Genomic DNA, 11,720 nt, shown 5'->3' with positions numbered 1-11,720 from the left:
TCTAACACCGAATGTGGGCATGGGGTGGTCAAAGGGCCCATTTTCACCCTATGCACCTCGTTACATAGGAAGGTGCAAAATATGGAATGGGTCAATAGGATTTGCATGTCCATGTGTCGAATTGGACTCAAAATATGCATAGGTCTTAAACCCTATTATCTCCATGTTCTTGCAAAGTTTGAGTCCCATCTTACACCGAATGTGCCACCGGGAGGTGAAAGGGCCCATTTTCACCGTATGCACCTCGTTACATACGTGAAGGTGCAAAATAAGGAATGGGTCAATACGATTTGCATGTCCATGTGTCAGATTGGACTCAAAATTTGCACAGGTCTTAAACCCTATGGTCTCCATGCTCTTACAAAGTTTGAGTCCCATCTAATATCGAATGTGGGCACGGGGAGGTCAAAGTCCCCATTTTCACCCTATAAACCTCGTTACATACATGAAGGTGCAAAATATGGAATGGGTCAATAGGATTTGTATGTCCATGTTTTAGATTGGACTTAAACTTTGCACAAGTCTTGAACCCTATGGTCTCCATGGTCTTGCAAAGTTTGAGTCCCATCTGACATCGAATGTGGGCATCGGGAGGTGAAAGGGCCCATTTTCACCCTATGCACCTTGTTACATCAGTGAAGGTGCAAAATATAGATTGGGTCATTAGGATTTGCATGTCCATGTGTTGTACTGTGCTCAAACTTTGTACAAGTCTTAAACACTATGGTATATCTATCTCTCCCTCCCTGCTGCTTTCCTCGCTCGCCCTGGCGGCTCACCTCCCTACTCCTTAGTTCCTCCCTACTCCTGCTCCCCTTCCCCTACCCCCAACCCCCTCTCCTTCCGCTTGTAGTGGCCAAGACCCCCCCTCCCTTCCATCCACTCCCTCATCCTCAACGGTGCCCTTCTCTGCTCAACCAATTCCCACCCAAGCCTACGTATGCAACAATTCCATTCCCCCAGCCTATGTACAAGAGGATAATTCGATGTGCTCGTTGATCGGTGAACTGATCGGACAAGAAGATTTTGCACGAGGGGCTCGTGAAGTGATCTATTTGCTAGTTGGATCACCTTGCTCCACCACAAAGAGATGTGAAGTTGCAGCGCTACAACATCTCGACTTGCGTGCCCCATCGACGCTCGCCCACCTCTCTTTATATGTACTCTGCAAGACAATGCATAAATTTTTGGAAAGAAGGCCCCCTCCCCCTCCTCGGAAAAGGGCAGCTGGTCAACACCGTTTGGTTCGAGGTCAACAATGGTGTAGAATCCGAAGTCAAAGTCTGGTCATGTCCCCTCTCCACTAAAAAAACAATCACACACACACAACACCCCCCAAAAGCTCAGACTGATAGTCATGGGAGCTCCCCTGCTTCCTCTGCTCCTGCTCCTTCTCCTGCTCTCCTTCTCCTGCTCCCTCCGAGCTGATGTCATCTTCGAGGAGCGCTTCGACGGTCTGCCCTTCTTCGTCCTCACAGATGATGATTGGGAGAGCTCTTGGGTTGTATTCTGGTACTCTCCTTTCTCCTTCCTGACTCTCCTTTTTCCTCCTTTCCCACAGATGATGATTGGGAGAGCCGTTGGGTTGTATCCGACTGGAAAGTCAGCGAGGGGCTCGCTGGGAACTGGCGACACACTGCCGGGACCTGGTTTGCTGACCCAGATGACAAAGGTAACAATGCTTTTCCTCTCGCTCGATCGGAATCCTGATTATAGAGTCTCCATGCATTTCCTGCAACACTTCAGTCCCAAACATTTTTTATCTGCGCAAAGTGTAGCTATGTTCAGCTTCAATGGACTAGTTGATCTATCTGCAGGTATACAAACCTACCCAGATGCCCGTTTTTTTGCACTCTCAGCAAAATTCCCTGCATTCAGCAACAAGAACAGGACTCTTGTTCTTCAGTATTCGCTAAAAAACGAACAGAAGATAGAATGCGGCGGTGCTTACGTGAAGCTGATGAGTGGATATGTGAATCAGAAGAGATTCAGCCGCGACACCCCCTACAGGTGATTGACACATAATAGTTCGCCTTTTTCTCTTCTTCATAGAAGTGTAATTTAACAAGGATGAAGTATGGAAAAATCAGCTGTCCAGATTCTTATAGATGAAATTTTTGATATTGTCTTTTTTTCAGCATAATGTTTGGGCCTGATATATGTGGCACTGATACAAAGAAGTTGCACGCCATCCTTGCTTACAAAGGCCAGACTTATCCCATCAAGAAAGACGTGAAATGTGAGACTGACGAGCTCACCCACGTTTACACTTTGATAATAAGGCCTGATGCTTCTTACAGTATTTTAGTAGATTACAAAGAGCGGGAGAGTGGAAGCCTTTACACAGATTGGGATATGCTTCCACCACGCAAGATCAAGGACGTACACGCCAAGAAGGTATTATAAGAACATAATTACCCCTAGCCTGTGTTCTATGCGGATGACTTTGTGGATGGGTTATATTGAAGCATCTATGGTCCTTGCTGAGAATGCAGCCTGCTGATTGGGATGATGAAAAGGAGTACATCTTTGATCCAAACGCTGGGAAACCAGAGGTAGATCCTTCTGTTGGGATGTTTTAGTTCAGCTATTGTCTTCTTACATCACCTCTGAATGGTAAACATCAAACTCTGCAAGGGCACCCCAGGAAGCTTTAGATCGAACTGCTTGAAGCTGGATGGATGCTCAACTGTTGAGAGAGAGAGCTCGAACATTTCTACCATACTCGTTACTTATGTCATGAACTTGTACAGGGTTATGATTCAATCCCTCGAGATATACCAGATTCAAAGGCCAAGAAGGTATACTCCTTAAAGCTGATCTAGTACGAATCATTAATGCTTTGGGTGACCAATGACCAGAAATTATCTGCATTCGTTGTGGTTTCCAGCCTGTTGATTGGGATGACGAAATTGATGGAGATTGGACACCTCCCAAGGTCCGCAACCCACAGTATAAGGGTCCCTGGAAGGGCAAGGTATGGAGACCCTGATTATGTTGTTGTACTGATTAGCATTTGCTATAATCGCTTCATTCTCATGGGTGGTGATTTTGAGCAGAGAGTTAAGAACCCAAAGTACAAGGGGAAGTGGAAAATTCCATGGATAGACAATCCAGGTACAATATCGTCCTTTTCAGACCAGCAACCTTTAAATCAATACGCCCCTTTGAATTGATGGAGAATACATGTGCCATCGTAGCAAAACCCTGGGGAGACAGGAGCTTGTCATGATGCTGTAGGTTTTAAGAGTGAAACTGATATTAGTTCAAATGGATTGAGAGTTGCTTGCATTCATTGCTGCACAAGTACACGTCATGGAGTCCATTATTTGCACTTTTGATAGACATATATTCTGCTTGTCTGGCAGATTTTGAAGATGATCCAGATCTCTATGTTTTCCCGTCCTTGAAATATTTTGGAATTGAAATCTGGCAGGTAGAAATGTTTTCCTTTCACAGGCATGATATTTAGTCGGCTGGTTGGATTCCTACAGTCGAGCATTTCTAGCCATTTTCTTACTTTGATTGTCAACTACCAGGTGAAGGCAGGGTCGGTGTTTGATAATATTTTGGTCTGTGATGACCCTGAATATGCCAAGCGGGTTGCAGAGGAGACATGGGGACAGAACAGAGAGGTAAAACTTTAAACGTTATGTTCAAGGATCAACCTGCTACTTTTTCCCTCTGTGAAAGAGATGTTCTATTTTGCAGCTACTCATTTGTGATCCTTTCATTGGGCAGGCAGAAAGAGAATCATTTCAGGAAGCTCAAAAAATAAAACGAGCAAGAGAAGAAGAGGCATGTTTTGGACATTTAGAAACAATAAATCTAATATTTCCTGAACAAGCATATATACTGTTTCTGAAGAATCTTTCAATGAAAAATATTATTTCGGGAACCTCAAGAAATAAAACCAGCAAGAGGACCACAAAAGAATAGATCTAGAATCATACAGGCAAGGATACAGATTGTTTCTGAAGTATCTTCTATGGGTTTTATAGGAGGGAAGCAAAGAAGACCCAAAGCCCTACAAGTATGACCCTGCAAGAAGGCGTCATGGTAGGGATCAACCATCGAGGACAGACTATCACAGGTCCAGGGTAAGATTTCCTTGGCTTTGCATGCTCAATTGTTTGGAGTGCCTGTTTTTCGGCATGTCTCCCAGAGATGGGTTTACTTCAAGTAGAACAAAAGCTTACAATACCTTTGTTCGTTGCCTTGATTTCTGCAGCTGGATGATGATTATTATCATGTAAGTGAACCGATCTGAAGCCATTTGCAGAATCTTTACCTTGTCACATTGCTTAGAGTGCTCATGTGCTTGTGCTGTTGGTTTGTAGGATGAGTTCTAAGTAAGTCGGCTGCTTCTTCAGCATCGAGAGATACGCCCAAGAGCTTCAGTGAATTTCCTTCATTTGTTGAGCTATAAGTGAGCAGGCATTGTATGCTCAGGCTACAGTGGAATATCTTCAGTTGACATGTAATGAAGGGAGAGGTTATGCTAAGCGAGTGGGGGTTAGCAGTGGGGTATGATTAGCTAGACAGGGCTAGATATAGAAGGATTTGGGGAAAGGATTGTAAAAGCCCCATGTCCACTCATTTATTCTCATGTATTGATTTGACCCATCTTCTTATTTGCTTATGGCTCCCCCTTTCAGATTCTCTCTCTCTCTCTCTCTCTCTCTCTCTCTCTCTCTCTCTCTCCTCCCTTCCCCTCTTGCTAGCTCTCCCTACCTTCCCTTCTGCTACTACTCATCTAGAGCTGCTCTTCCTTATATTGGTATTAGAGGAACTGCTGCATATTAACATCTGCACAAGTGGAACACTGCCAATCTTTGGCTCAGCCAACTGCAACGCATACAATGCACTATCTTTCTTGACCTCATAGTCATAGTTAAACATAGCACTGAAATTGCTTCAGAGTTTCAGAAATGTTTCAATGTGAAACATGTTTCCAGGAAGCATTGAAACATTTTCCAACGAAATGCCTATTATGTGATGTATGTGTGTGTGTGTGTGTGTGTACTGAAGCAAATTCAAAGATCTCTCCCTGAACAAGACACTGCATAACAATCCTTGGAATACTGAGCGGGATCTATTCTCCTTGATGCACGCTATCTTCATATGGTTTGGCCTTAGGCCTTCATGTTAATTTTCAGAAATCCAAGTTGCTGCCTTTGCATTCCAAACATTGGAATTCTCTTTTATGGGCGTGGGAAATTGCCCAACCCAATCAACTGGTTACCCTTTAGGTTGGATGATTACTGGTCGCTAACAGAGTGGATACTTGCAAAGCTGAAGAAAAAGCTTGAATATTGGAAGTTAGCCAGTGGTCATTGCATGTCCAACCCAATCAGCTGGTTGCCCTTTAGGTCAGATGATTACTTGTTGCCAGCATTCTAATGGATACTTGGAAAGTTGAAGAAAAAGCTTGAATATTGAAAGTTAGTCACTTGGCCATTGCATGCATTGTTCAATCCATTTTGATGGTTCTATTTGTTGGAAGTTAGTCACTTTGCCATTGCATGCACTGTTCAATCCATTTTGATGGCATATGTTCAGTTCTGTTTGCCTTTGATTATGTTCAGCAAGGGAGATCTTACATCTTTCATGTCTTTAGTTATGAAAACCTTCTGGCGATCCAAGCATGGCAAAAGAAGTTTGAGATTGCTCTCGGTGTAGCATTTCTATTCGCCAAAGACGCAGGGGGGTCTCAATATTCTTAACTCTCATGTGCATATTTTTGCTCATAAAGGGAAAATCATGTTGCAATTTATGTAGGCTTGTCAGGCTTGGGTTGCCATGATGCGTCATTTGCTCTCACAACTCACCACCCTTGCCTTTGGATTTTGGCAGTCCACACACTTGGATTTTGTTTTGGGTTGTATTGATGGTAAGGCTGTCTACTAGTCTTCAATATGTTGATGGGTTGGAAATATATTCTCTCGCATTTGGAATGGCATGACCAGGATTCCTTGAAAGGAAATTCTCTAAGAGCTAAGAGCATATATTGGTCAAGGATTTTTGTCTCCGCATTGGCTTTCTAGGAGCCTAGATGTCCATACTTCCTTAGTCTAAAAAAGATCCACTTGGTTATAGATGTCATTCATGATGATGAAACCCTTCTTTGTTTGGCAAATGAATTGTCCGGTAAAGTGGTGGCAAAAGAGACAGCGAGTGATTTGGAGTTCTAAAATTTTCCTTCGATAATAGGATTTCTTGTGGACAGTTTTTCTAGGGGTTCTTCCATGTGGATAGCTTTTGGCACGCAATCATATTGCTCCAACTATTTGCCACAGATGTTTGGCTCCATAAGAATCAATACCTCATCTTCTTTGGCATTGCTCCCACACTTCTGATTTCTTAGGTTTCCTTAGGCAACGTTTAAGAACTAGATTTTCAAATGTGGCAGCGCGAGAGAGAGGGGGGGGAGAGAGAGAGGGGGGGGGAGACCGCTGCCGCGGCAGCGGAGAGAGGGGGGGAGAGAGAGGGAGGGGAGGGGAGGGGAGAGAGAGAGGGGGGGGTCGCTGCCACGGCAGCGCGAGAGAAGGGGGGGGAGAGAGAGAAGGGGGGGCGCGACAGAATTTTTGGCTTTTTGGGATTCTTGCACCTAGATAGGAGTTTGATTTATTTTTCACTTGGGTTCGCTATTGCGCACTCTAGACTCTATGGAAAATCTTTCTGACAACTAGATATATGAATAGAGTCACAATTGTGAGCATGGTAGTCACCAACTGCATCTGCACCCTTTATGCTCCTAAGAAACTCAAACTATCTTTATAGACACATGATTACTATAAATTCTTGATTCCATCTAATTAGCCATAAGAATACCATCATGCTTAAATGGCAAGCCATGGATGGAAACTATAATGGGCACAATACAACACATGCTGGCATGAAAATAGTCACAATTGTGAGCATGGTAGTCACCAACCACATATTGCACTCTCTATGTTCTTAAGGAACTCAAATGGTTTCTATAGACATGTGATTAATATTAGTTTCTTGAATTCGTCTAATTAGCCATACGAATACCATCATTCTTAAATGTGCAAGCCCTAATGGACACAATAGTTGCAACACATGCTGGCATGAAACAAAATACTGGGGCACAACACTTGGTGGCATGGTACCAAGAAAAAAAGAGGTGCAAATTTTGCTAAGCAAGAGTAAAAAGGTTAACATGACAAAAGAGGAATAATGCAATATGAGAGAGAGAGAGAGAGAGAGAGAGAGTAAAAAGGGATGCTTTTGTGAAGGAGAAAGACTTCATGCAAGATCCACGAAGGGAGGAGAAATATTAAATCACACAAGAAAACAAGACATGCGGACAAAGCCTAAACGATAAGAAGAGATGCCATTTGTATGATGATGATGATTTGTGCTATGCTCATATTTGAAGTCGAGACTATGTTGTTGCATCCTTTAAAGATATAAGAATTTAAATGCTTTGCATATATATAAATTCAATACTTAAAGTTGAGATGCTCGAATTGCATTCATTCGTGCTTAGAAGATGTAGGTGTATATAGGGATATGAATGTATGAATTAATACATATGTAGGACAAGCCTATATAGATTCACACGAAGAGCTCATACACATGCATGGGTAGAAGGGATGTGCAAAGGTGTGCTTGGGACACATGGACTTTGGAGAATTATCCCACATGTAGAGGAAGTGACCGCCCATAATGCCTCATATATTGCAAGCGACACTTTTCTTCACCCAAGGAGGGCCGAGGAGTGGAACTTGAACCAAGCGGGCACAACCCAACCCTACACCCAATGCAAGACAATTAAAGCATCCTGCAAATCCAACCAAAAATCTAAAACAATCACAAAACAAGCACACATAGGGGTTCAGGTGCCCTCTTATGCTCCTCCTTTTGTTGCTCGTCTCCCGTGTTGAGAAATTCAATGGGGATGTGTACTTGCTAGCAAAGAAACAATCAACCGCAAGAACTTGAGTCTAATTGTGGTTGATCATTGCTGCATGTGAAATTGTATTTTGGTGGGCAGCCTTGAGATCGGTTTGAAGGAAACATCTGTGGAAAAGAATAGTCGAAGGTGGAAGGGTATTCACAATTCGAGGTTGTTGAGTAGACTCCATATAAGGTTCACACACATGCACATGCACGTGCATACACACATCCAGTTGCACACGCATACACACATGCACACGCACACGCACACGCACACGCACATGCACATGCACATGCACATGCACATGCGCACACACACACATGCACACGCACACGCACACACACATGCACACACACACATGCACATGCACATGCACACGCCCATGCACATGCACACACATGCACATGCACATGCATACATACATGCACACGCAATGCACATGCGTGTGCCTACACGCACACACTCACACACATCTCACATACTAGGCATTTCGTTGGAAAATTTTTCAATGCTTTCTTGAAACATGTTTCACATTGAAACATTTCTAAAACTTTGAAACGATTGGAATCTATAAAGTATTTGGTCAGCCTTACTTGACACGTGGGAGTTGGATAACCACTGCTTGGTTTGGTTCACCGTTGTGCCACGTTGCACCTTATCTGGCCACCTCAGCACTATCTACTATGTCAACTTGCAGGCCCCGACTGCCACATCATTAAGGCAGCCTAGTGCCGCATCATCAACTTGCTTTGTCATCATGACATGTGGCAAGTGCCATGTCACCTCAACCTACCTAGTCAGCAGTGCTATGTTACCATGTTCCACATTAGCACACCTCACAGGCACCTTTTTTATAAGAGCATATGAACTCATAGACTGTGCCTACGCACATATGCCACCCATGTAAAGTCACATTATTGACTATTTTTGGCATTGGTTCCTGCACACATACAGATCAGCTTTGTGCAGCCTCTTGGCTACGCCCGACACTCAGTTGTCATCTTCATTTTTTAGGCTTGATCCTTGGCACACAGTTGTTCTCACATGACTTGGTTTTGACCGTTTAGCATAAGCCCCCAGTGGCAGCTCTTTTATAGTGTTCTCATGGGTAGACACTCTCACTGGTACACGGGTAAGCCTCTTGCACAGAGCACCAACCTCTCGAACATGGAGTTATCCACATCATGCAATTTTGGAGTCTCCTTCTGGAGCTTGGAAGAAGCTTGATATTATTTTTGGTGCTAGCTCTCACATCTCAAAATTGTCACTTACGATTGCTTTCTTTGAATTGAAGATGGCTAGTGGCACTCCCTTGGCTGCTCATGTCAATCACATGTGGAGTCTCATGACTCAACTTGCTTCTATCGATTCTCCAATCACTACAGATGATGCAATGGCAATGTTGCTCAAAAGTATGCCTGAAGATTATGATCATGTTGTTAGCACTTTGAAAAATCTTGCTAATCCTACTCTTGAAGGTCTTATTACTGCTCTTCAAGAAGAAGAAAGGCACATGGAACTCCAGAGAGGCAATGACACAGCCTATGCCATAAAAACTCAAAAGGGCGAGTTTTCACATTGCAAACATTGTGGGAAGACTAATCATCTCTCAAAAGATTGCTTCAAGATCAATCCTTGCAAACATTGTGGCAAAAACAATCACCATGAAAAGTATTGTAAAGCCAAAAAAGAAGCAACTACAAAGCAAGAAACTGCCAATTTACTTTCAGTTGATGTGCCTCCACAAGATGAGGCCTCCTATGAAGACTATTCTTTTTAAGCACTTTGTCTTTTGAATTTTTGTTTATCATCACTTGGTCAAATTTTGAGGTTCTCTGCTTGGAGTAGTACTCCAAAAAGAATATCATATGTTATTTTGTAAATCACCTCTGGTCACCATATGATGTAGACCATGTGATATGTGTTTTGTCTATCCCATTTCTGTGAACCTCACACCCTTGGGAACCTTTGCTAGCATGAGATCCTAGCCATAGATTTATCCTTGACCACCATGATATGGCATGAGAAACTATGAGACTAGATGTATCCTTGACACTGCAAGAGGCAAACCCTTGAGGGAGGGTATGTTGGGATAAGTATGATCAAGGGCTTGCTCTATGGTGCATATGTGCATCTAGGGGAGTCACATGTGTGTTTGTGTGTGTTGTAAAGGCACATCAAGTGCTATGATGTGTCTAGTGTGTGACCTAAGTAATGATGTAAGGCAAAGGCCCTCATATGGGAGGTTCCTTTGATTTAGCCTAGTCCCACTGATGTAGGGACTGATTCCCACTGATGTAGGAGTTGATTGCCACTTATGTAGGGAAGGTGCTACCTTCTCCCCTTTTCTATAAGAGAGAGTCCTCTCTCTCACAATCCATAATAGAGAACTACATTTTGGGTTCATTGTGCTCTCACTCCTCTTCCAAGATGCATCTATTCTATCCTATGGGATTTTGCACTCGTACTGCTACCAACGCACAATCTCCACATCATTGACATCTAGCAAAACTCGTGGCACTCTAGCAAAGTAACCACACACCCCGTACACCTCCCCTCTACACAACCAAGGGAGTGGTACAAAGTATCGCCATCTTGTGCACACAATATGGAGTGAATGAAGTCACGAGGGCTAGTAGGAACCACTCCCCTATGACCATCAAGGGAATGAAATGCGTTGTACATCAATCCAGAATCAACATGATAGTGACATGTGTCATGCTCTCTAGAGCACCACACAAACCATGGCCGACACCGCTCAAATGGCCTCTGCCCAATCCTGAACTCCGTGTGTGCCTCCACAAACTGAGTGTATAACTCAGTCTGGGTACACTCAAAAAACACGCACCATGCTTAATGTACACACCACGTGACACCCTCTTTCGCACTGCCTTCTTGAACACTGGAGATGCCCTACAATGCTCGTCCCAAAACTCATGTATGATGGACCTAGTGCAATCATCCAATAGTCAATCACTACGGGGTGCACAGCCACTCGAAGCCCAAAGAGCATCAACATCATGGTCCTCTAGACTCTGCCTCCCCCCTGCCTCCTAAACATACCTGCTCGCAATGTGCACGGTGCAATGTCAAGGAGACCCGATGTGGTGCATACATGGCCAGCCATCTGGGTCTACTAATGGCAGCCACAATGACACGACGTGTTGCCAAGGCATCTGTGGTGTTCCTATGCTTGATGGATGCCTAGGACTGACAAACACTAGAAAGGACCTTGCTATATACTACCCTATCTCTAGATGCAACAAGACCAGCAACCCTCCTACACTCCACTAAGGTAGGGTGATCTATCAAGCAAGATCATAAAGCTGCTGACTGTGAAGCTCACGTAATGTCGCTAAAGAATGACTCCACTATCCTACTAGCACGATGACGAATGGTAATCTTGGGCAAGTCATGTTTGTAGAATCCCGTAGGATAGAATAGATGCATCTTGCAAGAGGTGTGAGAGCACAATGAAAGAAAGATGTAGTTCTCTATTATGGATTGTGAGAGAGAGGACTCTCTCTTATAGAAAGGGGGAGAAGGTAATACCTTCCTTACATAAGTGGCAATCAGCCCCTACATCAGTGGGAATCAGTCCCTACAGCAGTGGGATTGCCTTTGTCTTACATCATCACTTAGGTCACACACTAGACACATTATAGCACTTGATGTGCCTTTACAACACACACAAACACACATGTGACTCCCCTAGATGCACACATGCACCATAGAGCAAGCCCTTGATCATACTTATCCCAACATACCCCCCCTCAAGGGGTTGCCTCTTGTA

At 43.8% G+C, this 11,720-nt stretch overlaps 1 protein-coding gene across 1 annotated transcript; it reads left to right on the top strand.

Moving 5' to 3' along the window:
- Nucleotides 1-1,300: 1,300 nt before the first annotated feature.
- Nucleotides 1,301-4,662, top strand: LOC147880906 (calreticulin-3-like). The gene is made up of 14 exons (XM_087402256.1): nt 1,301-1,454; nt 1,562-1,672; nt 1,818-2,010; nt 2,139-2,397; nt 2,496-2,555; nt 2,754-2,801; nt 2,891-2,977; nt 3,060-3,117; nt 3,369-3,436; nt 3,540-3,635; nt 3,742-3,798; nt 4,002-4,100; nt 4,232-4,252; nt 4,341-4,662. The coding sequence occupies exons 1-14, from the start codon at nt 1,358-1,360 to the stop codon at nt 4,350-4,352; spliced, it is 1,266 nt and encodes a 421-aa protein (XP_087258382.1). The 5' UTR covers nt 1,301-1,357; the 3' UTR covers nt 4,353-4,662.
- Nucleotides 4,663-11,720: the final 7,058 nt, after the last annotated feature.

The sequence above is a fragment of the Dipteris shenzhenensis genome, chromosome 31 (assembly GCF_047967505.1).
Source record: "Dipteris shenzhenensis isolate YYH24624 ecotype China chromosome 31, Dip_SZ_1.0, whole genome shotgun sequence".
Taxonomy (NCBI): domain Eukaryota; kingdom Viridiplantae; phylum Streptophyta; class Polypodiopsida; order Gleicheniales; family Dipteridaceae; genus Dipteris; species Dipteris shenzhenensis.
The sequence above is the reverse complement of the archived record's forward strand: the minus strand, read 5'-3'. Positions and strand labels throughout refer to the sequence as shown.